Source organism: Eriocheir sinensis, chromosome 53 (assembly GCF_024679095.1).
Source record: "Eriocheir sinensis breed Jianghai 21 chromosome 53, ASM2467909v1, whole genome shotgun sequence".
Lineage (NCBI taxonomy): Eukaryota > Metazoa > Arthropoda > Malacostraca > Decapoda > Varunidae > Eriocheir > Eriocheir sinensis.
In genome coordinates this window covers 5,730,397-5,753,766 of record NC_066561.1, presented here as the reverse complement: position 1 = coordinate 5,753,766, position 23,370 = coordinate 5,730,397, and the positions used below count along the sequence as shown (strand labels likewise).

General features: G+C 42.1%; 1 protein-coding gene and 2 long non-coding RNA genes across 15 annotated transcripts; 1 reads left to right on the top strand and 2 right to left on the bottom strand.

Moving 5' to 3' along the window:
- Window positions 1-1,578: 1,578 nt before the first annotated feature.
- LOC126983254 (uncharacterized) lies at window positions 1,579-13,492 on the bottom strand. Of its 5 annotated transcripts, none has more exons than XM_050835893.1 (12): window positions 13,436-13,492; window positions 12,306-12,464; window positions 11,595-11,667; window positions 11,017-11,129; window positions 9,032-9,164; window positions 7,194-7,364; window positions 6,645-6,817; window positions 4,298-6,288; window positions 4,066-4,175; window positions 3,158-3,284; window positions 2,860-3,024; window positions 1,579-2,606 (listed from the first exon to the last, which is right to left on the bottom strand). In XM_050835893.1, exons 2-12 carry the CDS (start codon window positions 12,401-12,403, stop codon window positions 2,497-2,499), a joined length of 3,264 nt encoding a protein of 1,087 aa, XP_050691850.1. In that variant the 5' UTR covers window positions 12,404-12,464; window positions 13,436-13,492; the 3' UTR covers window positions 1,579-2,496. The 5 variants fall into 5 exon arrangements, with proteins under 5 accessions (XP_050691850.1, XP_050691851.1, XP_050691848.1 ...); XM_050835894.1 differs by having other exon boundaries at window positions 7,200-7,364; XM_050835891.1 differs by having other exon boundaries at window positions 7,164-7,364; window positions 13,436-13,491.
- A 1,658-nt stretch (window positions 13,493-15,150) lies between these two features.
- Window positions 15,151-18,456, bottom strand: LOC126983252 (uncharacterized). Of its 9 annotated transcripts, none has more exons than XR_007735744.1 (4): window positions 18,181-18,328; window positions 18,019-18,033; window positions 17,162-17,873; window positions 15,151-17,014 (listed from the first exon to the last, which is right to left on the bottom strand). It is a non-coding gene; the product is annotated as an uncharacterized LOC126983252 (long non-coding RNA). The 9 variants fall into 9 exon arrangements; XR_007735741.1 differs by having other exon boundaries at window positions 17,162-17,453; window positions 17,597-18,033; window positions 18,181-18,307; XR_007735748.1 differs by having other exon boundaries at window positions 17,162-17,581; window positions 17,729-18,033; window positions 18,181-18,307.
- Window positions 18,249-23,279, top strand: LOC126983253 (uncharacterized). Its single transcript, XR_007735749.1, has 3 exons — window positions 18,249-22,280; window positions 22,417-22,804; window positions 23,044-23,279. It is a non-coding gene; the product is annotated as an uncharacterized LOC126983253 (long non-coding RNA).
- Window positions 23,280-23,370: the final 91 nt, after the last annotated feature.

The window sequence follows — 23,370 nt, the reverse complement described above, 5'->3', positions numbered from 1 at the left end:
TTTTAAAACATTTCGTCGCCAAAGTCCACCTATTTGACAAGGCTTTCCTATGAGTCTGGGGTATTTCCAGTAGTTTTATGACCCTGGTGGTAGTCTGACCCTTCTCCTGTACCGTGAACCTGAAGAACCACTTATTAGATCACGATTGACGCCCTCTTTGACCTATAGAATTACTTGATGAGAGAAGTGAAAGCGTCTTAATTATAATACCAACCTATAAGTTCAACGGCTTATTTCATCTTTCCAAATGTGCCTTTGATATAAACCCAGGAGTGTTATGCAAGCTTTAACCTGGTAGCAGCGACGGGCCAAATTTGTGGCTTTACCGCGTACCAGCGATGGGCCAAATTTCTGCCATGATATAAACCTCTCAAAATAGATGATGCATAAACTGATATATATTATGAAATGATTTGCGTGAGTGATGATTCTTTCTCATTATTTTACTCAGAGGGACCTTTAACCTAACCTAACCTAACCTTTAAACTTTCCATACATAACCAATAGAGGTGTTACATCCATAGTTATCCTCGCATGACGCACCTGTGGATCACGTATATATTATGAAATGGTTTGCACGAGTGATGATTCTTTCTCATTATTTTACTTAGAGGGACCTTAAACCTAACCTAACCTAACCTTTAACCTAACCTAACCTTTAACCTAACCTAACCTAACCTTTAACCTAACCTAACCTAACCTAACCTAACCTAACCTAACCTTTAACCTAACCTAACCTAACCTAACCTAACCTAACCTAACCTAACCTTTAACCTAACCTAACCTAACCTTTAACCTAACCTAACCTAACCTAACCTAAGAAACATGACCCCCGCAGCTACCGGGTTAAACTTTCCATACATAACCAAGAGAGGTAGTACATCCATAGTTATCCTCGCATGACGCACCTGTGGATCACGTATATATTATGAAATGGTTTGCACGAGTGATGATTCTTTCTCATTATTTTACTTAGAGGGACCTTTAACCTAACCTAACCTAACCTAACCTTTAACCTAACCTAACCTAACCTAACCTAACCTAAGAAACATGACCCCCGCAGCTACCGGGTTAAACTTTCCATACATAACCAAGGAAGGTGTTACATCCATAGTTATCCTCGCATGACGCACCTGTGGATCACGTATATATTCCGTGAAGCGTTATCCGCAAAAGAACAGCACTTAAAGGCGGGTGTCCATTGCAACTCGTTATGATGCTCCTTGATAGTTCTGGGTCCATCCACGTTGTTTTAATATCACTGGCAGCCTGCGAGCGAATCTTCAAAACCTCCTTTATCTCCTTATATGGTCCATCGCACCCGTCGCTTCCCTTTATCTTGCATGTGTCATTCATTTTTGCTCTTTCCTTTTCTCTAGTAACTTCCCAGAACACCTTTTTCGGCGCAAGAGTGGGAGGATGCCTGAACCCTCTCAAACCCAATTAGTCAAAACATTATTGTTCCTTTCTCTTGGCCAACCCTCAGACGCCCCTTACATCACAGAGGCCGCTATAGCTTAACTTACATCAAAAAATTATCGAGTCGTCGCTCTTAATGCGGAATAATTAGTACCTATATATTTTCAACCGTTTTTATTAAGCTTATCTCTTCAATTACATAGCATTGGGATATTATCAATTCATTAATTATATAATGCAACTCTTCAAAAAGTATCTTGGAGATGTAACACACACTTGACACATTATAAAATTGTAGAAATTTATAATGGACACCATCCTACTCATCACAGCTGAGCACAAGATCAGACAACTTCGTTAATGTATTTTCAGCCCATTCAAATAATCTGGGCTCGGCAACATTTTTTTATCATAGGAATACTCAGCAGCAATAAGTGATGCATTACCTCTTTCAAGGGTCTCAGTGGCGGGATGGTTGGCAGAACTACTTTACTTATTTCTTTTAGCATATTAGAATGATAAGATGAAACAAAAAGTAAAGCTTCCTTAAACACAACTTTCTAAACCCTTACTATGTATACATTACACTAAGGTCCATTCCCTTCAGCTGAGGGAATGGACTGGTAGCTTGCCCATCTTTTTCTGCATTCTTTTGATTCAGATTTTTTTCTATATAAAAACTTGAATAGAACACAACTACTGTCAGCTACTTATCATACTTCATAATGTGCAAGTACATAAATTAGTAGACAAATAATTAACCATTCAAGTGCTTTGTTTACTTAACTGTACAGACTAATTCAAATAAGTAAGTAACTGTTGACTGATGCAATTTAGTTGCATCTTAGGAGTACATTGTATACACAAGTTAACAGAACTATTGGGTCTGGTTAACGAAAATTAGCGTAGCATTCACTGGGAAAACATTATTGAACATACCTGTTCATACAACTGAAATATGAAAACTAAAAAAATGCTTTGCCAAAACTATTCCAATTGTTCTCAGTAAAACAAAACAAACCTTCACGACCAGACCAGATAACATAATGCACGGTGTGAAGGCACACCTTGGGCACACTAAGCAGTCTTGATGATGCCCTCTGGTGGCATGTTGAGGGGTGAGAGGAAGGCAAAGGCTGAGAGGACACTTGTCTGGCCGGGCTCCAACATTTTGCTGGTGTCTGAATCTGAGGTTCATAAGAGTGCCATTGTGTTACTGTCTTTTCTGCTAGTCACTCTATAAGCAATAAATCATCATTCTTTCACCTTTATCGCTGGTAAACTCTGGGAAAGCATCCCTTCTACTGTATTCTATCTATTTATCTATATTTACCAAGCCAGCAGCTGCTTCCTCCGTAAAGATATTGAATGAGAAACAAAGAGGGAAAAGGTGTATTGCCATGACCAACAAAAGACAACAGGGTGTGTTGAGGACGTTACCTGGGCGGGGGCGATGCAGGGCAAAGCACGGTAACTCCAGGAACTGTTTAGGGATCTTCCTCATGTCTGTATACAAGACCTTATCAACATTACCATAGTCCACAAAGACGACCACGGCGCTGGTGCTGCCCAAGGTGACACACACTGCTCTGTACCAGTTGCCATCTGTTGAAAATGTTATGCCATTGCCTGACAGATGCAAAGACAGGCCCTCAACTCAGTAACACAGTAACAGGGGGTACTAATGCACATTCTCAGAGCTACCAGCAAGACAACACAGGCCATATCAGCAGAATACCTTGACTGAATTTAGCGAGACACACTTCCCCGAGGCGTGGTTGGTGGGGGCCGCTGGGGGCGCTCTCACAGTACTTGTTCAGCTCAACAGCCATCTCCTCCATCTGCATCATCAGCTCCAAGGTGTTCTGCAGTGGAGTCATTGGAGGAACAAATGAAACTCCAAAGCGTTCAGGAGTGAAATCAATCAAGAATCAGAAACACGAATAATGAAGTCACAGTAAAACAGATGAAGGATTAGCCACACCAATTGAAGCTTCACAAAATATTCTAGGGCAAAACTGATGGACAAGCAGTCATACCAATTAAGAAACCACAAGTGTTCTGGGGGATGCAGCATTAACTAATCCAACAAGAAATCATTGCTGTGATGTCATGTAAAAGATAAATAAGAGTACTTCAGAACACTAAGTGCCTTGCTCACAAGCTCCAACTCTGGCTCAGGTTTGGTCTCTGCCTCTACACAGCTCACTTAAAGGCAGAGGAGAGAAGCCAAAATTTCATTCCAAAGAATCCTTGAATGCCTCACAACAACACCACAAATAACTTCTTGTGCTCTGCATTGCACCTGCTCAGGGTACCTACACTGGACTTCCATTTCATCCCCATTTACGAGATGACATTTGTTCCACAACTGCCTAACCTCCATATTTCAGCATTTCTGCTGGCATGCCAGTAATACCAGGCAGGGGCTTTTCCTACTTTTAACTTCATTATTGCTGCCTCCACCTCCCCCTGTGGATATGGCCAGGGACTGCCACAGTAAGAATCATTAAGTACTGCTAGTGATTCAGTAGAGTGTAGGGTGCTCAAACCTTCCAAACACAAGCCTGGCATTAGGAGCAGAAAACTAAAAAAGGTCTCTATGACTGTGTTGCACCACTTAGGAGAATACGCGTAACAACTTACCAAAGGAACAACATAGAAAGAGTGAGCTTTGCCAGCACCTGAGGATGACGATTCACTGTCAGCATCTCTGGTCACTGACTGGCTGCTGCTGCTGTTGTCCTTCAGTGCATCTAAAAAATCATGTTAATATTAACTTACAAACTAATTACCAACAAGACATATCCACAGTTTCTTTCAGTATTTGAAATATAAAATGTTTGAACAATGCATGTGTGTCTCCTTCACACATTACCTCTTTCAACATCCACAGCCTCCCTGTCTTTCTGGACACCACTGACAGCAAGCACCTGATCCTCTTTGTCCTTCTCCAGCAAAGCACTTCCTTGCTGCCCAGTGGCCGGTGCAGCCTGCTGGCCTGCTTCTGAGTGTGGAGGGGTGGGCTCTGCGTCCAGGGAAGCAGCCTTGGTGTCTGGGGAGGCAGACTTTGTTTCTGGGGAAGTGGCCTTTGCTTCTGGGGAAGAAGGCTTTTCTTGGGGGGAAGCCTTTGTTTCAGGGAAAGAAGCCATTTCTGGAAAAATAGCCTTTGTTTTTGGAAAATTAGCCATTTTTTCAAGGGCTATGGCCTTTGTTTCTAGGAATGATGCCTTTGATTCTTGGGAAGAAGCCTTAGTTTCTTGAGAAATGGCCCTTGTTTCTTGGGATATGGCCTTTGTTTCTTGGGCCTTTGTTTCTTGAGCAGCCTTTACTTCTACAGAGGTGGCCTTTACTTCTGAGGTCTGTGCAGAGAAAGACCGTGGCAAAAGCTGCTCCAGTATGTACTCAGCAACGGGAGTGTCATTTTCATCATCATCCTCACAGAGGCTCACCTTCACAGAGAATTGCTTCTTGGCTGTAACTTTAAACTTGATGGGGCTGTCAGCCTTAATCATTATCTTTAGTTGACCCTCAAAGTCATCCTTTAATCCAGAAAAAAATCTTGCTGAAAAGGCTAATTCTGGGAGCTCTGCAAATGGTCCTTCAGGGATTGTCTTTACTTTCTCCACTTCCTCCTTGTTCCCAAAGTCAATGAAGCACACCTTGTACTTGGGGTGATCTGCCTGCAATACCTGCGCCCGGTACCAAGTCTGTTCAATGGAGGAGAAAGCAGCCACCACCGAGCCCACCTCAGGCCTGAAGTCACCCCTGAAGGGAGTGTTGCCGAGGGTCTCATGGGCCTCGCTGAATATATACTCGGTGCCGTCCACCACGACCGCAGCAGTGAAGTGTTTGTAGCTGTCCACCAAGGTGATGAACCCGTTGTAGACTTTGCCCTTTTCCAACAGACTGGCAAAGTTCGGTTTACCTTCAATAACATTCTTGGTCGATGAAACCTCTGGTGAAGGGTTGGATTCCTCCTTGTGAGTTGATGAAGCTGCCTTGACACTGCTTGAACACTCTGTAGGTGTGCCTTCATCAGTACCTGGGGTAACTATTTCTTTGGCAGTGGAAGGTTTGGGGAGCTCCTCTTCTTCCTCAGTTATTCTTTCTATCTTACGATGATTTGGTGGCAGCACCTCTGAAGGGTTTCTCCTTGAGGCTACAAGCTCCACATCCTTCTGTAGGATAGCACCCCTTCCTCTTGCAGGCCCAATTTCTATTGCAGGGCCTTCCTCAACATGCATCTGCAGGATTGAAGCCCTTCCTCTCGCAAGACCGCTCTCTCCTGCAAACTTTTCCTCCACATTTCTCTGCGGGTTAACACCCCTTCCTCCCACAGGACCATTGCTTACTGCAAAGTTTTCCTCGTCTCTCTGCAGAGTAACACCCCTCCCTCTCCCAGGACCATTTTCTGTTACAAGACTTCCCTTTGGAGCTACGCCCAAACAACTTCCTACACGGAAACTTGGCTTGGATGTGCCATCATATCCAATCAAATTGCTGCTTGGTGCTACAGTGCTTCTCTTTGGAATGGCCCCCCTTCCTATACCATGATCATTATGCTCTACAATACTCCCTGTGATGGCACCACTGCTAAAGCCATTTTCTGTTGCTGAACTTCTCTTGGTGAGTGCTGTGTCACCACCTGGAGAGCTTGCAATGTTCCCTCTTGGCTGCGTCTCATTGTCCAAAGTCTTCTTTGGGCTGCAGCAAGCACCTCCCTCCTTCAGCATCCCTCTGTGGAGGTCCTTCTCGCAGCCATCAGCAAGCACTGGGGATGCGGGCAACACAGTGTCGCTGGCCCCAGGTGCCTCGCCACCAGCCCCACAGAGGCTACGATGCACCTTAACTGGATCGTCCAAAACCCTGCCAAGGATGACTTTCTGTGAGACGTGTTCATGTAAAGCTATAAAAAGCAAAATATACTTTCAAGTGAGCATATCAGGATGCAAAGTTTTTGGACAATTTTACTTCTAAACCCTCAGAGTGAAAGAATGGATATTCAAGTAAAATGTCCTACTGACCACCACAAATGTGTAGCAATAGAAATTATGTATAAAAAAAGTGACAGCCATCACTCATAATGTCTTGAACACATGCACAGACACACTCTTACGCAAGTACACACATATGCAGTCACACACTCAGCATCAGGGAGCTGGGCAGCACATCTAAGTGTCACAAACAAGCACTGCGCGGCACCATGGGTTGGCAACACTCACGGCGGAGAGCGGCAGGTCTCCTTGTGGTGGTACCAGTCATCCACCTGACACACCATGCTGCAGTACCACGCCTTGCACACTGAGCACCTCATGTGGCCCAGGACGCCGCAGAACACACACAGCTGCTTCCGGGATGCTGCCACCACTGCCGTCCCTTTCCCAACCTCGTACGACTGCAGCGGAGGAAATCAACAAACATAATAACTTTCTTAACCCTTAGACAACAATGGAACTATTATATAAAGACAGTCCAAAATTCAGTCAGTCAGTTTTGTATGGCAAAAATATAACAACAATTCCAGATTGCGGTAGAATCTCTATATAGATGATAGTTAAAACACTTATTATGCGGCGTAACTATATTTATGCTACGGTCCTAAGATCGGCAGTGACTATATATGGACCATTCATTTTGGGGGAGCTAATCTTCAAATACTGGTGCCATCTATGGGTTAATTTAATATACAGCAGACAATTGCACTATTAATAACTGATAACAACAATAAAGAATTCCCCCACCTCATTACGAGAGGGCACTGGGACACTGACTTTCACTTTTTCTTCACTGAGCAATCCCTGCTGCTGCTCTGCTTCCCTCCTGACCAAGCCCTGTGACCCATATGTTGTCCCTCCATTCAGTGCCCCCTGAGCCCCCATGGTGGAGGGGCATGGAAGGGGGGGGCCACTGAGCTCACCCTTATCATAGGTCCAAGTATCCTGCTGGTATAAAAAAAAGAGTACAGGAGGATTTCACACATAACATTCAATTGGTGGTTTTGTCCATTCTCACCCAGGAGTGAATAAAGTCTCACCTGGCAATCAAGAACACTGGACAGTACCGAGAGTAATCAAGCAAGGAATGACGTTTACTTAGGCACCTTCACCCCACCTCAGACTAAGGGGAGGAGGAGCAGGGATATAATTAACTGAAAGAAGCGAAGAATGGAGCCACTATAAACACTTCCCTGCGCCATGACGTGCTGGGGCCAACTACCATCCAGGCCCCTCAAGCAAGCCTACCAGCACGATAGGCGTAGACGTAAAAAAGTAAAAAAACCTTTCGTTTATCGATTTTTCAATATATCGAGCCATTCCCCCCCATTGTTAATAAATAGGGGGGTTGGGAAAACACGTGCCAAACAATGCACCCACACCACTCCTCCCCCCCCCACCCCTCCATCACCGTTTTAAATAAATAAATAACTGGGGAGGCAGTGGCTGAGTGGTTAGTGTGTCAGCGCCGCATTCAAGAGGACGAGGGTTCGAGTCCTGCCCGCCGCCACGGCTAGGATTTTTCAGTCACCGCCGAGTGGCCTAAGACTACCCACATGCTGTCCCGAAGACCACCTATCAACCAAGGCTATAGATTCTCTCTCTAAAGAGGATCAAAGATGAGCTCCAGGGGACAGCATGAGCCAAGCAGGATGGCGCCACTATAAACATCTGCCTGCCCCATCAAGAAAAGCCTACCAGCACCATAGGTTGAAACGTAAAAAGAATAAAATAAATAAATGAATAATGGAATGGAGGATTAGGAAAATGAAGGAATAGAAGAAGTGGAGAAGGCTGAAGACTAAGGGGAGGAGGAGGAAAATAAAGGAGTGAAAGAGGTTGAGAAAGATAAAGTGGAGGAGAAGAAAATGATTGAAGGATGAGGAAAATGGACTGAAAGAGGGCAAGGAAAATGATGAAGTGGTAGAGAAGAGGAAAATAAAGGAATGAAAGAGGATGAGGAAAATGATGAAGTGGTAGAGAAGAGGAAAATAAAGGAATGGAAGAGGATGAGGAAAATTGTTGAGTAGAAGGGAAGAGGAAAATAAAGGAATGAAAGAGGATGAGGAAAATGATGGAGTAGAAGAGAAGAGGAAAATAAAGGAATGAAAGAGGATGAGGAAAATGATGGAGTAGAAGGGAAGAGGAAAATAAAGGAATGAAAGAGGATGAGGAAAATTGTTGAGTAGAAGGGAAGAGGAAAATAAAGAAATGAAAGAGGATGAGGAAAATGATGGAGCAGAAGAGAAGAGGAAAATAAAGGAATGAAAGAGGATGAGGAAAATGATGGAGCAGAAGAGAAGAGGAAAATAAAGGAATGAAAAAGGATGAGGAAAATGATGGAGCAGAAGAGAAGAGGAAAATAAAGGAATGAAAAAGGATGAGGATAATGATGGAGTAGAAGAGAAGAGGAAAATAAAGAAATGAAAGAGGATAAAATTGTTAGAGTAGAAGAGAAGAGGAAAATGATGGACCAAGAGAAGATGTGAAAAATGTAGCAGTAGAGGAAAATGAAGAAGTGGAAGAGGATGATACAAATGGTGGAGTAGGGGGAAGGAGAAGAGGAAAATGGAGAAGAGGAGCGGAAGAGGTGAAGATTTAAAACGTGGACTCACATCGCATGAGGACAGATCCATTCCTCCGTTGGGTGCCTTCCGCTGTTTCTTCTGTTCCTCGGTGAGCGCCAGAGATACGTCAAAGTAGAAAGGAGGCTTCTTGTTGAGGGCAGACATTATGGCCAGCAAGTCCCTGTGAAGTGAGTCATGTTAGTCACTTCTTCCTCCCCCTCCTCCTCCTCCTCTTCTTCTTCTTCCTCCTTCGAATGGCTGTGGTGGTGGTTAACTCAGCTTCCCGTCGCAAGAACACATATTTTAACAAGGCGTTCAGATGAGTTTGGGGCATTTCCAAGGCTAGTTTAATGACCCTGGTGGTAGTATGATATATTTTAACAAGGCTTTCATTGGAGTTTGGGGCATTTCCAAGGCTAGTTTAATGACCCTGGTGGTAGTTTGACATATTTTAACAAGGCTTTCATTGGAGTTTGGGGCATTTCCAGGGCTAGTTTAATGACCCTGGTGGCAGTATGACATATTTTAACAAGGCTTTCATTGGAGTTTGGGGCATTTTTTAATGACCCTGGTGGTAGTTTGACATATTTTAACAAGGCTTTCATTGGAGTTTGGGGCATTTCCAAGGCTAGTTTAATGACCCTGGTGGTAGTTTGACATATTTTAACAAGGCTTTCATTAGAGTTTGGGGCATTTCCAAGGCTAGTTTAATGACCCTGGTGGTAGTTTGACATATTTTAACAAGGCTTTCATTGGAGTTTGGGGCATTTCCAGGGCTAGTTTAATGACCCTGGTGGCAGTATGATATATTTTAACAAGGCTTTCATTGGAGTTTGGGGCATTTCCAAGGCTAGTTTAATGACCCTGGTGGTAGTTTGACATATTTTAACAAGGCTTTCATTGGAGTTTGGGGCATTTCCAGGGCTAGTTTAATGACCCTGGTGGTAGTTTGACATATTTTAACAAGGCTTTCATTGGAGTTTGGGGCATTTCCAAGGCTAGTTTAATGACCCTGGTGGTAGTTTGACATATTTTAACAAGGCTTTCATTGGAGTTTGGGGCATTTCCAAGGCTAGTTTAATGACCCTGGTGGTAGTTTGACATATTTTAACAAGGCTTTCATTAGAGTTTGGGGCATTTCCAGGGCTAGTTTAATGACCCTGGTGGTAGTTTGACATATTTTAACAAGGCTTTCATTGGAGTTTGGGGCATTTCCAAGGCTAGTTTAATGACCCTGGTGGTAGTTTGACATATTTTAACAAGGCTTTCATTGGAGTTTGGGGCATTTCCAGGGCTAGTTTAATGACCCTGGTGACATATTTTAACAAGGCTTTCATTGGAGTTTGGGGCATTTCCAAGGCTAGTTTAATGACCCTGGTGGTAGTTTGACATATTTTAACAAGGCTTTCATTAGAGTTTGGGGCATTTCCAAGGCTAGTTTAATGACCCTGATGGCAGTATGACATATTTTAACAAGGCTTTCATTGGAGTTTGGGGCATTTCCAAGGCTAGTTTAATGACCCTGGTGGCAGTATGATATATTTTAACAAGGCTTTCATGAGAGCTTGGGGCATTTCCAGAGCTAGTTTAATGACCCTGGTGGTAGTTTGACCTTTCTTCTGTACCGTGAACCTAAAAAAATGGTAAAGAGAACTTGCTTGATTTAATTTTTGGCCTTTGGAAGTGAGAGGATGTGAGAGGAGGAAGTATCTGAGAATACCAATCCTTGACTGCAGAACTACAAGAAGACATCACCAAGCTACAGAAATGGAACAAAATGTGGCTGCTACAATTCAATGAAGAAAAATGTAAAGTCCTGCACCGGGAATATCCAGCACACCAATACCACATGGGAAACACTCCACTATCCACCACAGAGGCAGAGAAAGACCTGGGAGTATATGTTATCAGGTTACCATTCAACTTACCAGTGAAGGTGAAATCCGTGCCAATCGCAGCGGACGGGTTAACTACTACTCCTGTCCGCAGATCACGTCACACCCACAAAGCTTCCGAGGAGATTAACGACTCACCTTGAGGTCTCCACGTTAATGATGGCCCAGCTGTACTTGGCCCCGGGGGTAATAGGCTTGAGGTACACACTCACAACCTTGCCGTACTCACTGAAGATGTGCCTCAGCTCTTTCTGCGGAGGACAAGGCATGGTAATGGAAGGATCAAACCATCTTCTGTATTGGGGGAGGGAGCTAACACCTTGACTGCGGGTTTCCTACAAGAAGACATCACCAAGCTACAGGAAAGGAACAAAAAGTGGCTGCTACAATTCAATGAAGAAAAATGTAAAGTCATGCACCATGAGAGGGGATAACACACACCAGTACCACATGGGAAACACTCCACTATCCACCACAGAGGCAGAGAAAGACCTGGAACTTATTATTAGTCTACCAGTGAAAGCCAAATCCGTGCCAATCGCAGCGGACGGGTCAAAAGAAAAGGTATGGCAATGAAAGATTTAATCAGTGAAGTGTTTTCTATCTACTAACTCATGTTATTATATGGAGGTGCTTGGGTTGGAGAGCGAGGGGGGAAAAAAGAAAAAAGAGAAGGGACAGCAAGTTTTTCAACACAATAAACACCCAAGACTCACGTTAGTTAAGTCCTTGGGGATGTTCCTCACAAACACACCCTTGGTCTCCTGCTTCGCCTCCAGCTTTTGTGGTCTGAAACAGGACATTGTTACTAGAGCTGGCAACCCTCATTACTATAGGTTTGTCTGTCTAACTGAAACTAAACCGAGTGACGACAAAACTGAAGCCAGAAGGTTACCTATTCATATTATGTACGGGGAAAACGTTCATTTAACTTGAAGTGTGTCATCATCACATATCCAACCAATTCGTAATTCGTTCTGTGAAACCCCATTTAATTTTTCATAGATATCGTGTTTTTGTGAACCCGTAAACGTGCCCGGCCGTCGTTTGTCATCTTGTGGCTGAGAAGAGATGGAAAAGGAACAAAAGAAGAAGGACAATGGTAATGTTAACCCGGTAGCAGCGACGGGCCAAATTTGTGGCTTTACCGTGTAGCAGCGACTGGCCAAATTTGTGCCATGATTTAAACCCCCAAAAAAATAGCTGATGCATAAACAGATCACAAATGATTTGATATATATTATGAAATGGTTTGTGTGAGTGGTTTTTTTCTCATTTTTCTCGCTCAGTGGGACCATTAAGAAACATGATCCCCGCTGCTACCGGGTTAAAACAAAGATGAAAGGAGTGGACTACAGGAAGGAAAACACTGAAGTAGCATATATCAACACCAGCACATGGGGACAACAGCTCCTACAAGAACTCACGGTGCATGGAAGGGCAAAAACTTTATCCCCTGCGAGTTGATGGCCCCGGCCCCCTCCCCAGCCACTAGGTTCCTCTCTGCGGATGGGTTCTGGTTCATTGCGGTCCTGTGGTGTGGGTTGGTTCTCTTCCTCTTTGTTCCTCACTCCTGCTCTCATGTCCTGGAATTGGGAGAAATAAATAAGTGATAAAATGTGAGACAGTACACATCTGACTCAATGTGGTTATACTGAAATGACATAAGAACATATACTTGCCATTTGTTAGCCAACCACACCCCACAACCTTACTCTCAGCCAATATATACTGCAGGGAGGTTAATGACTGGGGCAGCTCATTATAATTTGGAGAATCGACGATTTCCTACAAGAAGACATCTCCAAGCTACAGGAGTGGAGCAAAGAGTGGCTGCTACAATTCAATGAAAAAAAATGTAAAGTCATACACCTTGGGAGGGGAATTCCAGCATACTAATACCACAGGGGAAACACTCCACTACCCACCACAGAGGGAGAGAAAGACCTGGGAGTGTATGTTACCAGGCTACAAGTGAATGTCAAATCCATGCCAATCGCAACAGACGGGTTAAATAATGAATTCTAACTCTACACACACACACCAATCCGGTGGCTCAATCAATAGAGCGCTGCACTGCGAAGCTTAACGGCCAAAAGGGCAGCGGTTCGAGCCCCGCTCAGGCCAGATTCTTTCGGTTGACTAGGAGTGGTTACTGTCCCCCCTTGAGCCAGGGGGATGGGGTGTGCGGTGTGTGAGGTCCTGGCAGTACCCAGAGATCGACGATAATGCGCACTTGCTTTCAGCGGGAGGGTACCTGCTGGTGAAAGTGAGTCCAACTCGTGATCAGGCCGTGGTGAATTCCAAATGACGCTAATAAAGCCTAAATAACCTTCCTGGCTCTGTGAATATTGCTATGGGGTCAACACGTGTGGGAACCCTTTGTCCTCCACGCCTCATATATCACAGCCGTTTATGCCTTTTATCGTGGCTTTTACTGATGGCTTAGGGGTTATATGTGTTCTTGAAGGTCTATACTATCATGCTGGGGGATATGGAGAGGAAGCTTTGGGTTAATCAAGGAAAAATAGTGAAAAATGATACTTTTTCTCCTCACCCGGTATGCCTTACGCCGCCATGCTGTCTCGGGGCTTCGGTTTTGTTTCCAACGGGTCTACTTTTCCATGTCAGGTCTTGTTTTATTCATTAGTAAGATTGATGGATTGATTGATTGAAGTTTATTGTTGCAAAGATTATTATTAAGATGTATTTGAAATCGGTTAAGGGTTCAGTATTATCTATTGAACAGTAGCTATGTACTTGGATTATATGAGACTGTGTGTAATAGGTATGCACAGTCGTATAAGTAAATATTTTATGTGATGTGATAATTAAAAAAAAGGAAAGGTTTAGCCACACCACTCCCATGCTGGCCACATCACACCACTGCTGTACGTCACTCTATACGTCACTTAATAACTATTCCTCTCCCATCTCCAAACTGTTCACCATAAGCTCACTTATTTATTTTAGCAGTCACTCTATACGTCACTTAATAACTATTCCTCTCCCATCTCCAAACTGTTCACCATGAGCTCACTTCCTAGCCCCTTCAATTTACTTTTTATTACTTATTTATTTATTTATTTTGGTCCGTGAAAGTATGAAAAAGCAAATACCAAAAGTCCGCAAAGACCCCGCGAACTTCAAATCCACGAAGGCGCTCGAGGGATATCCGTGGGCCAGTTTTTTTTTTTTTTTTTCTTTTTTTAGCCTGTTTACTGAATGATAAACTTTCCACTTCGAGTAAGAAAAGGACAGCCACGTAGATATTAATTTATGCAGGTCCATCTCTCGTTGCTACTATGATGCAAGACCTGACCTTCAACTGCGATTCAGCTCATAATTAACTCTTATATATTGAATTATTGATTGATATATATATATAGACGGTGGTGGAACTACTATATATATTCAGCCAGTCAGTTTTATATGGCAGAAATATAACAACACTTCCAGATTACGGTAGAATCCATATATAGACGATAGTTAAAACATCTATTATGCTGTGTAACTATATATGCTATGGTCGTAAGGTCGGCAGTGACTGTATATAGACCATTCATTTTAGGGGAGCTACTCTTTTAAATACTGGCAAAGTCTAAGGGGATCATGTTTCTTAATGGTCCCTCCAAGCGAGAAAAATGAGAAAAAATCACCCCTCACACAAACCATTTCATAATATGTATCAAAGCATTTGTGATCAGTTTATGTATCATCTATTTTTGGGAGGGTTATATCAAGGCAGAAATTTGGCCCGTCGCTGCTACATGGTAAAGCCACAAATTTGGCCCGTCGCTGCTACACGGTAAAGCCACAAATTTGGCCCATCGCTGCTACACGGTAAAGCCACAAATTTGGCCCGTCGCTGCTACACGGTAAAGCCACAAATCTGGGTAAAGCCACAAATTTGGCCCGTCGCTGCTACACGGTAAAGCCACAAATCTGACCCATCGCTGCTACACGGTAAAGCCACAAATTTGGCCTGTCGCTGCTACACGGTAAAGCCACAAATTTGGCCCGTCGCTGCTACACGGTAAAGCCACAAATTTGGCCCGTCGCTGCTACACGGTAAAGCCACAAATTTGGCCCATCGCTGCTACACGGTAAAGCCACAAATTTGGCCTGTCGCTGCTACACGGTAAAGCCACAAATTTGCCCCATCGCTGCTACCGGGTTAAAGTAAAGGCAAAATTTGGGACATACGCAAAAGCTGTCCCCATTGCTCATCTCCCATCACCTCGGCCAGTGGTGAAAATAAGTCAGCCTCAGTATTTCATATATAATTTATTGCATACTCTTGATTGATAAAGTTTTATTACAAATCAGTAGGTCTAAGTCATTCCTTGCATGAGTCTAGGGTTAAGGAACACAGAGCGCAGTGAAGTGTTGGCTCAGTAACACTCTGTCGCGGCTGGTCAATAGAAGCGATGGTGGGATGTGTCGGCCAGTCAGCTCACATCATTCCAATTAGCACCCACAAGAAATAAAATCAACACACTCTGAGAGGCCAAGACGATGAATCAAAGTCAAATATTCTGCAAACTGTGATGACCAAACTTGAATCGCACAATATTTCACTTTTATACATTAGCTCAGCTCTCCAGGGATATTTTTCTCTAGGTGATCACAAGGAAAGTTTGGAAAGTTTCGTTTAGTCGGCGCAACATCTGTGGTCATATGCCGGAGAGAGACAGAAGGGGAAGGAATTGTAGAAGGGAACAGGTACCAGGAGACAGGACACAACCCCTGATTAATACCTGGTACCCATTTACCGCTGGGTGGACAGGGGCGTAGGGTATCGGAAAAGCCGCCTAAATGATCACAAGGAAAAAAATAGATGCACTGTGGAAAGCTGTGAGAAAGTACAAAGTCAAATACTGTGTCAAGCGTAATCATTAAACTTGCATCGGACAGTATTTAAAATTTACACATTGCCTCAGCTCTCCAGGTAAATCTTTCTCCAGGTGTGCATGCTAATGAGAATGAATGGCACCTTTTGGCGAACACTCCCGGATAGAACCAACGGGACGACCTTCCTGGAAGTGACCTCGTAGCCCGATCTGGTCCCGGCCCGCACACCTGACCCCGAGGCACGGCTCATACAGGCCTTCGCTTAGCAAGGCTCCCTGGTGGCCTTGCCGAGGTCAGGTCAACTCAAACAACAACCAATGGCCTCATGAGGGGGAATTTATTTTATTTTTTTCCTACAAACAATCGAAGTTGATGCGTTAGAGTGTTAAGTATCTCTGTGTGTGTGTGTGTGTGTGTGTGTCTTTGTGCATGTGTGTGTGTGTGTCTTTGTGCATGTGTGTGTGTGTATGTGTGTGTAATATGTTTTTTTCTGAATAACTCTAAAGGTTAACATTAGACTCAGTGAATCAATCAATCAGACCGTCAATCAACCCAAGGAGGAAGGAAAGGGATTCAGTCCATCCACAAACAGACTTGAATCCCATCACCACCAACACTTAGCCTAGCCTAGCATGCTCCAGGACCCAGCGAGCCTCAACACTCTAACGCCCCAGCATCATATAGTCAACATTAGGCAGCATTTAAAACTGGTTATTGAGCTTTTACGTCATGTTAAAACGAATGAATGTGCAATATTAGAACATATCAACCTTAAAGATATACAAAAACAATGATTAAAAAAACTGCTTTCCATAACTTTACGATGACTTGCAGTGAAGGTGAGGATTGCACATAACACAGTGGCAAGTAGACCTAAAGTTCCGCTAGTTTGGCAGTGAAGTGTATGATCAGGCGGAGAACATATGCACTAAGCGAAGGAAATGAGGGATACTGCGGAAGGGAGAAGGTCGAAATGCTGAAGGACGAGATATATAGTACTGAGATCAAGCGTCTTCTTTTGCCGGAAGGTTCGCGTAATGGATGTTTTTTTTCTCAATAATCTGCCCTGGATTTTAGTTTCGTTTAGTTTCATTCTCATCCTGCTCTCTTTGTCCCTTCGCACCTCAAGTCTGGAAACCCAATCAATAAGTTACAATTTCACAATATAAAATTACCATAAGAAACACATTTGTTCATTTTCTATCCTGGATTTCTTTCTTTTCTAATCGTAGTTTCATTCTGACCCTTCTCTTTTTTTCCTTCACACCTCAAGTCTGGAAACCTAATCAATAAGTTACTAGTTCACAACATAACATTACTATAAGAAACACACTTTTTCATTTCCTATACTGGATTTTTTTTTTCTTTTCTAATCGTAGTTTCATTCTGACCCTTCTCTTTTTTTCCTTCACATCTCAAGTCTGGAGACCCAATCAGTAAGTTACTATTTCACAACATAACATTACTCTAAGAAACACACTTTTTCATTTTCTATCCTGGATTTTTTTTTTCTTTTCTAATCATAGTTTCATTTTGGTCCTGCTCTTTTTTTCCTTCACACCTCAAGTCTGGAAACCCAATCAATAAGTTACAATTTCACAACATAACATTACTCTAAGAAACACACTTTTTCATTTTCTATCCTGGATTTTTTTTCTTTTCTAATCGTAGTTTCATTCTGACCCTTCCCTTTTTTTCCTTCACACCTCAAGTCTGGAGACCTAATCAATAAGTTACAATTTCACAACATAAAATTACTATAAGAAACACACTTTTTCATTTTCTATCCTGGATTTTTTTTCTTTTCTAATCGGTTTCATTCTGACCCTTCTCTTTTTTTCCTTCACACCTCAAGTCTGGAGACCTAATCAATAAGTTACTAGTTCACAACATAACATTACTATAAGAAACACACTTTTTCATTTCCTATACTGGATTTTTTTTTTCTTTTCTAATCGTAGTTTCATTCTGACCCTTCTCTTTTTTTCCTTCACACTTCAAGTCTGGAAACCTAATCAATAAGTTACTAGTTCACAACATAACATTACTATAAGAAACACATTTGTTCATTTTCTATCCTGGATTTTTTCTCTTTTTTAATCATTGTTTCATTCTGACCCTTCTCTTTTATCCCTTCACATCTCAAGTCTGGAAACCCAATCAATAAGTTACAATTTCACAACATAAAATTACTATAAGAAACACATTTGTTCATTTTCTATCCTGGATTTTTTCTCTTTTCTAATCGTAGTTTCATTCTGACCCTTCTCTTTTATCCCTTCACACCTCAAGTCTGGAAACCTAATCAATAAGTTACTAGTTCACGACATAACATTACTATAAGAAACACACTTTTTCATTTCCTATACTGGATTTTTTTTTTCTTTTCTAATCGTAGTTTCATTCTGACCCTTCTCTTTTTTTCCTTCACATCTCAAGTCTGGAAACCCAATCAATAAGTTACAATTTCACAACATAAAATTACCATAAGAAACACATTTGTTCATTTTCTATCCTGGATTTCTTTCTTTTCTAATCGTAGTTTCATTCTGACCCTTCTCTTTTTTTCCTTCACACCTCAAGTCTGGAAACCCAATCAATAAGTTACAAGGTTCATCACAACAAAAACATTACTATGAACACTTTTTCATTGTCTGTCCTGGATTATTTTTTCTTTTCTAATCAAAGTTTCATTCTGTTCCTGCCCTTTTTTCCCGTCTCACCTCAGCAAGTCTGCAAACCCAATCAATAAGTTACTACGTTCACAACAAAGCATTACTATAAGAAACACACTCATCTTACATATTTTTTTCTGATCAAGTATAGTTTCATTCTGTTCCTTCTCTACTTTTCCTCAACAGCAAGTCTGGGAACCCAATCAGTAAGTAACTATGTTCACCACAACAGAACATTACTATAAGAAATACACTATCTTGCGTATCTTCATCAATGTTTAGGCTGGATACACTCGAGACCACTTCAGCTCTTGGTCTACAAATTTGAAATGGTTACCCCCAAAAAACTATAATAAACCTCAATTCACTCGGGACCTGTTTTGAGCCTCCAGCCACATGTCATGGAGCTCTGAACTTATATTCAAGATGCTGTTCATTCCTACGTACAAACACCTTCGAAACACTGTCCAGGATACTTTCACACACACACACACACACACACACACGACGCACAACCCTTGGCCCACAAAGAGCAAAACCTTCCTCTCAGTACAAAGGCAAAATCAATAACAAAGAAACACACTTCACCTTCCCATCCAGACATTCCTGAACTTGAAATAAAGGCAGTAAATACACATATGCAAACATTTTCATACCTAATACCTCAATGTCCTGGAATCCTGCATTTGAGAAGGTTAAGCGTGTTTTGATAGGTTTCTCAATAACCGCACACAAGACAAGGGTTCCAGAGCTAAGAAAAAGAAGCCCAACACATAATAATCACTTTGGAATACAATATTGCAGCAAAAGAATCCATATTATAGTAATCCAGGTTAACTCTAGGAATTTTAAAGTAAGAGAAAAATCTAATTCTACCTCAATCCCATTCTCTTGCGCCTCGAAGAAAAAGCTCACCTAGACGAATGGTCCTCACTCGTCGCTTTAACATAACAACAAACACTCCAGGTATCAAGAGACCAGGGGTACCTTCCCTTAACTTATAACCGATGCTTTGGCTGAGGAAGGAAGGAAGGAGAGGGACACACAGGAGTCAACTGAAGGGTTACTGTGTTCGATAAGGCAGGCAGGCCACCACTAGCCAAAGAAGCAGAAGGGGAGTCTAGAAAATGTTGGCACAAAGTCGTATTGGGAATGTTTGTTATGAGAACATTCGTCACTGCTAGACATTCACCATTCTCTCTCGCTCTCACACTCTCTCGCTCTCTCTCAACTTCAACATGAGGCAGCTAACCATTAGTCTGTATAGCTTAAGACATTTACTCTCATTTTTTTTACATATACACAAGTCATTAGAAATCTATAGGACAGGAGGAATGTCTATATGAAGAATGTTGACAATAATTGAACATGAATAGGATAAAAAAACATGACAGGAACAAGGGGACTGTACAATACACCTTTCTCAAAAAACGAATTTGGACCAAAATAAAACAAGTAGTACCAGTAACTTGAACAACAGTATTATTCAAAAAATTTCATTGGCAGCATAAGTATATTTTGTTTTTGGTAGCAACTAGTAATCAAGTACACATAGGAAATACTTCAGAATTTTTTTTAGTATACACCTCAAGCAGATATACTCTATAATCATGGTAGAAAATAAAGGAAAAAAAGAACGGAAGTGGCTCGGGACCACCTCGATTCATACAACACTCGCTGAATTCACCTGTAAATTGCGCAGTAAATAACGTGACTGTGGAAAGGAAACTCACCCAAAGCACACCTCTCGGAAAAAAATAAAAGATAAGAAAAAATAAAAAAGGACGCAGCGTTTTCCAGAGGCCAAGTTATGACGAACGTGAAAATAAAGACATTGTTGCCGTTGTTAAATTAAAAGCAAAGATTCCCCTGAGCTTCTGAGGGAGACCGAGGAGATCACGACCGCATTAAGTCACCATTCATTCACCTCTTGTTAGACCGGGAAGGGAACCCAAATATAAATAAACCTTAGACCGGGAAGGGAACCCATAGATAAATAAACCAAGTCAATGATAACAATAATAATAACAAGGGTAATGATCATAAATAAGTACGTTACAGTTATGAACAATCGGTGAACAGGACACAAATTTGGCCATATAATACTTTTGAAGCTACAGAAAAAAAAAAAAAAAAAAAAAAAAGTTAATAATAATAGTGACAATAATAGCCATAGTAATAATCAATAAATAAATAATAATCGGTATAGAGGACATAGATGCGTACTTTTCCAGACACAAGCTTGGCCATCATACTTTTGAAGCTAGAGATAAAAATAATAACAACAATAGTAATGATCATAAGTAATAATAATGTTCAATAGGTAAATAAGACACACTCATATACACTTTTCCAGACACAAACTTGGCCGTAATATTATTTTTCCACCATAATTTTGAGGCTACAGTTTTGGGTTCGTACGAGGAGGCTGGGCCTATTAGCCTCGGCTCACCTCGCCTCACCCCCAGAGCAATGACTAAGGAAAGGCACCTCCACGCCACTCAAAACAACACTGTCATCGCCGTTGCAGACCCGCACAAGCTCCACAACAGCCTAGTAGTAGTAGCAGTACCTCCATAGTTATCATCGGAATATATGTACACAAGACTGATTGCCACTCGGTAACTGCATTTCCTCCAGGACATAGTATAAATTAAGCGGCTGGGGCACTCAGCAATCAAGGTAGGGTAAGGTTTGGTGGTTACTACTCAGCAGGATTCGGGACTGACCAAGCTGATTAAAAGTAGTAGCTATGAGAGAGGTAAACAAAGGAAGGGAGAGAGGGAGAAGGAAGGCAAGGACAGAAAGGGATCAAGTTACTATACAAAAGAGTAGGATAGTATTAGCTAATGGGATACGAGTGCAAGAAGAAAGGGCAGTAGTAGCTATAAGGATGAGAGTGCAAGAGGAGGAAAGTAGGAGAGCGGAGGAGACAAAAAGGGAAGTAATGGGCAGAGATATCAATGCCGGAGAAAAGGAGGGAGGAAGTTAGGAAATAAAAGTTAACCGTATGAAAAGGAAATAACTGGGATTAAAAAGGATGAGGAGGGAATTAGCAGGACAGAGTTGCACAGTAGGAAAAAATGGGAAGGTAAGGGGAACAGAGGAGGGAGGGAATGTAAGGAAAGTTTAACCATAGGAAACGTAAGCAACCAACTGGGACAAAAAGAGAAGAGGGTCATTGAAGGGCAGAGAAAGTTACGCAATAGAAAAGACAACGGGAAGGTAAGGAGGACGAAGGAGGGAGGGAATGTAAGGAAAGTTTAACCATAGGAAACGTAAGCAACCAACTGGGACAAAAAGAGAAAAGAGGGTCATTGAAGGGCAGAGAAAGTTACGCAATAGAAAAGACAATGGGAAGGTAAGGAGGACGAAGGAGGGAGGGAATGTAAGGAAAGATTGACCATAGGAAAAGTAACCAACGCACTGGGACAAAAAGAGAAAAGAGGGTCATTGAAGGGCAGAGAAAGTTACGCAATAGAAAGAACAATGGGAAGATAAGGATAAGGGAGTGTCAGTGTATAGCTTATCTTATCAGTGAGCTAATCAGGAGTAAACCAAAGTCTAGAAACAGGTAAACAGACACTGCCTATGCACTACCCAAACTAACTGGTGAAGAACAGCCGTTACGTTCAAGACTTAAAATCGTAAACAGAAGTTGAATTATGAAAAACGTCACCCCTTCTGCACTGATCATCTTTTCTTACTAAATGAGACGAACAAACTAGGTGACCAAAACCCCATTCACTCACTTTGGGTCATAAACAGCCATTACGTTCAGGACTTAAAATCATAAACAGAAGTCGAATTATGAAGATGGTCACCCCTTCTGCACTGATCATCTTTTCTTACTAAATGAGATGAACAAACTAGGTGACCAAAACCCCATTCACTCACTTTGGGTCATAAACAGCCATTACGTTTGGGACTTAAAATCATAAACAAGTCGAATTATGAAAATGGTCACCCCTTCTACAATGATCTTTTCTTACTGAGACGAACAAACTAGGTGACCAAAACCCCATTCACTCACTTTGAGTCATAAACATCTTTGGTGGAATGTGAAAACCGCCCTCCCTGTTACACTGATCCGCTTTCCGACTCTCTAACAAGTGTGTCATGCTGCTGGACTAATCAACAGGTCTTGGCTCCCTCACACTCAGCTTGGGGTTGGCAGAAGTTTTCACATTTCAGAATAGGACCAAGCAACAAGGTGTGATGGAGAGAAAGAAAGAGCCTCGTACATACAGCACAACAAGACTTGGAAGTTTTGGAAATAGAGGAAGAGTTTAGGAAGATGGAGGAGGATCATTACAAATCTGACCCCCAAGAATAGATGGACCCACTGACCACCCATCGCTGTGAAAACCATATCAAGAGAGAGAATAAAAATAGAGGTGTTAAAGTCATTCCCAATCGTAAAATAGAAAACAATGAAGAAGAAGAAGAAACCAACACATTGACCCACTAACCGCCCATCACTGTGAAAACCATATCAAGAGAGAGAATAAAAATGTGTCACTGTCATTCCCGCTCGTAAAATAGAAAACAATGAAAAATAAGAAGACAAAACCCACACATTGACCCACTGACTGCCCATCACTGTGAAAAGAATATCGAGAGAATAAAAAAAGAGGTGTCCAAGTCATTCCCAATTGCAGAGTAGAAAACCACCGGTAATCAAATCAAATACACCATCATATAATAAATCAAGATACGTAATGCTGGTGACAATAACACAAGAAACCACTACCACCTCTGTGCGCTATTCTCTTAAAACGAGGGATCACTTTTCTCAGCCCCGCACTTCCGAATAGAATCAACCTTTTACGGCTTCATTTAGCTTCCCTTTTTTTTTTTTTTTTTTTTTTTTTGAACAAGGGTTTTCATTATATTCCTTTCACCCAAGCTTCACTGAGCACTCCAATCACTGGCTATTAGTTCTGCATGGTTGCACGGTCTC

Coding starts and splice junctions, on each gene's coding strand:
- LOC126983254 (XM_050835891.1), bottom strand. CDS start 12,403: ATGAACCAGAACCCATCCGCAGAGAGGAACCTAGTGGCTGGGGAGGGG. Junction 11,668..12,305: donor TTTTTGCCCTTCCATGCACC/GTGAGTTCTTGT, acceptor GTCCTGTTTCAG/ACCACAAAAGCTGGAGGCGA. Junction 2,607..2,859: donor CCTGCATCGCCCCCGCCCAG/GTAACGTCCTCA, acceptor TATGAACCTCAG/ATTCAGACACCAGCAAAATG.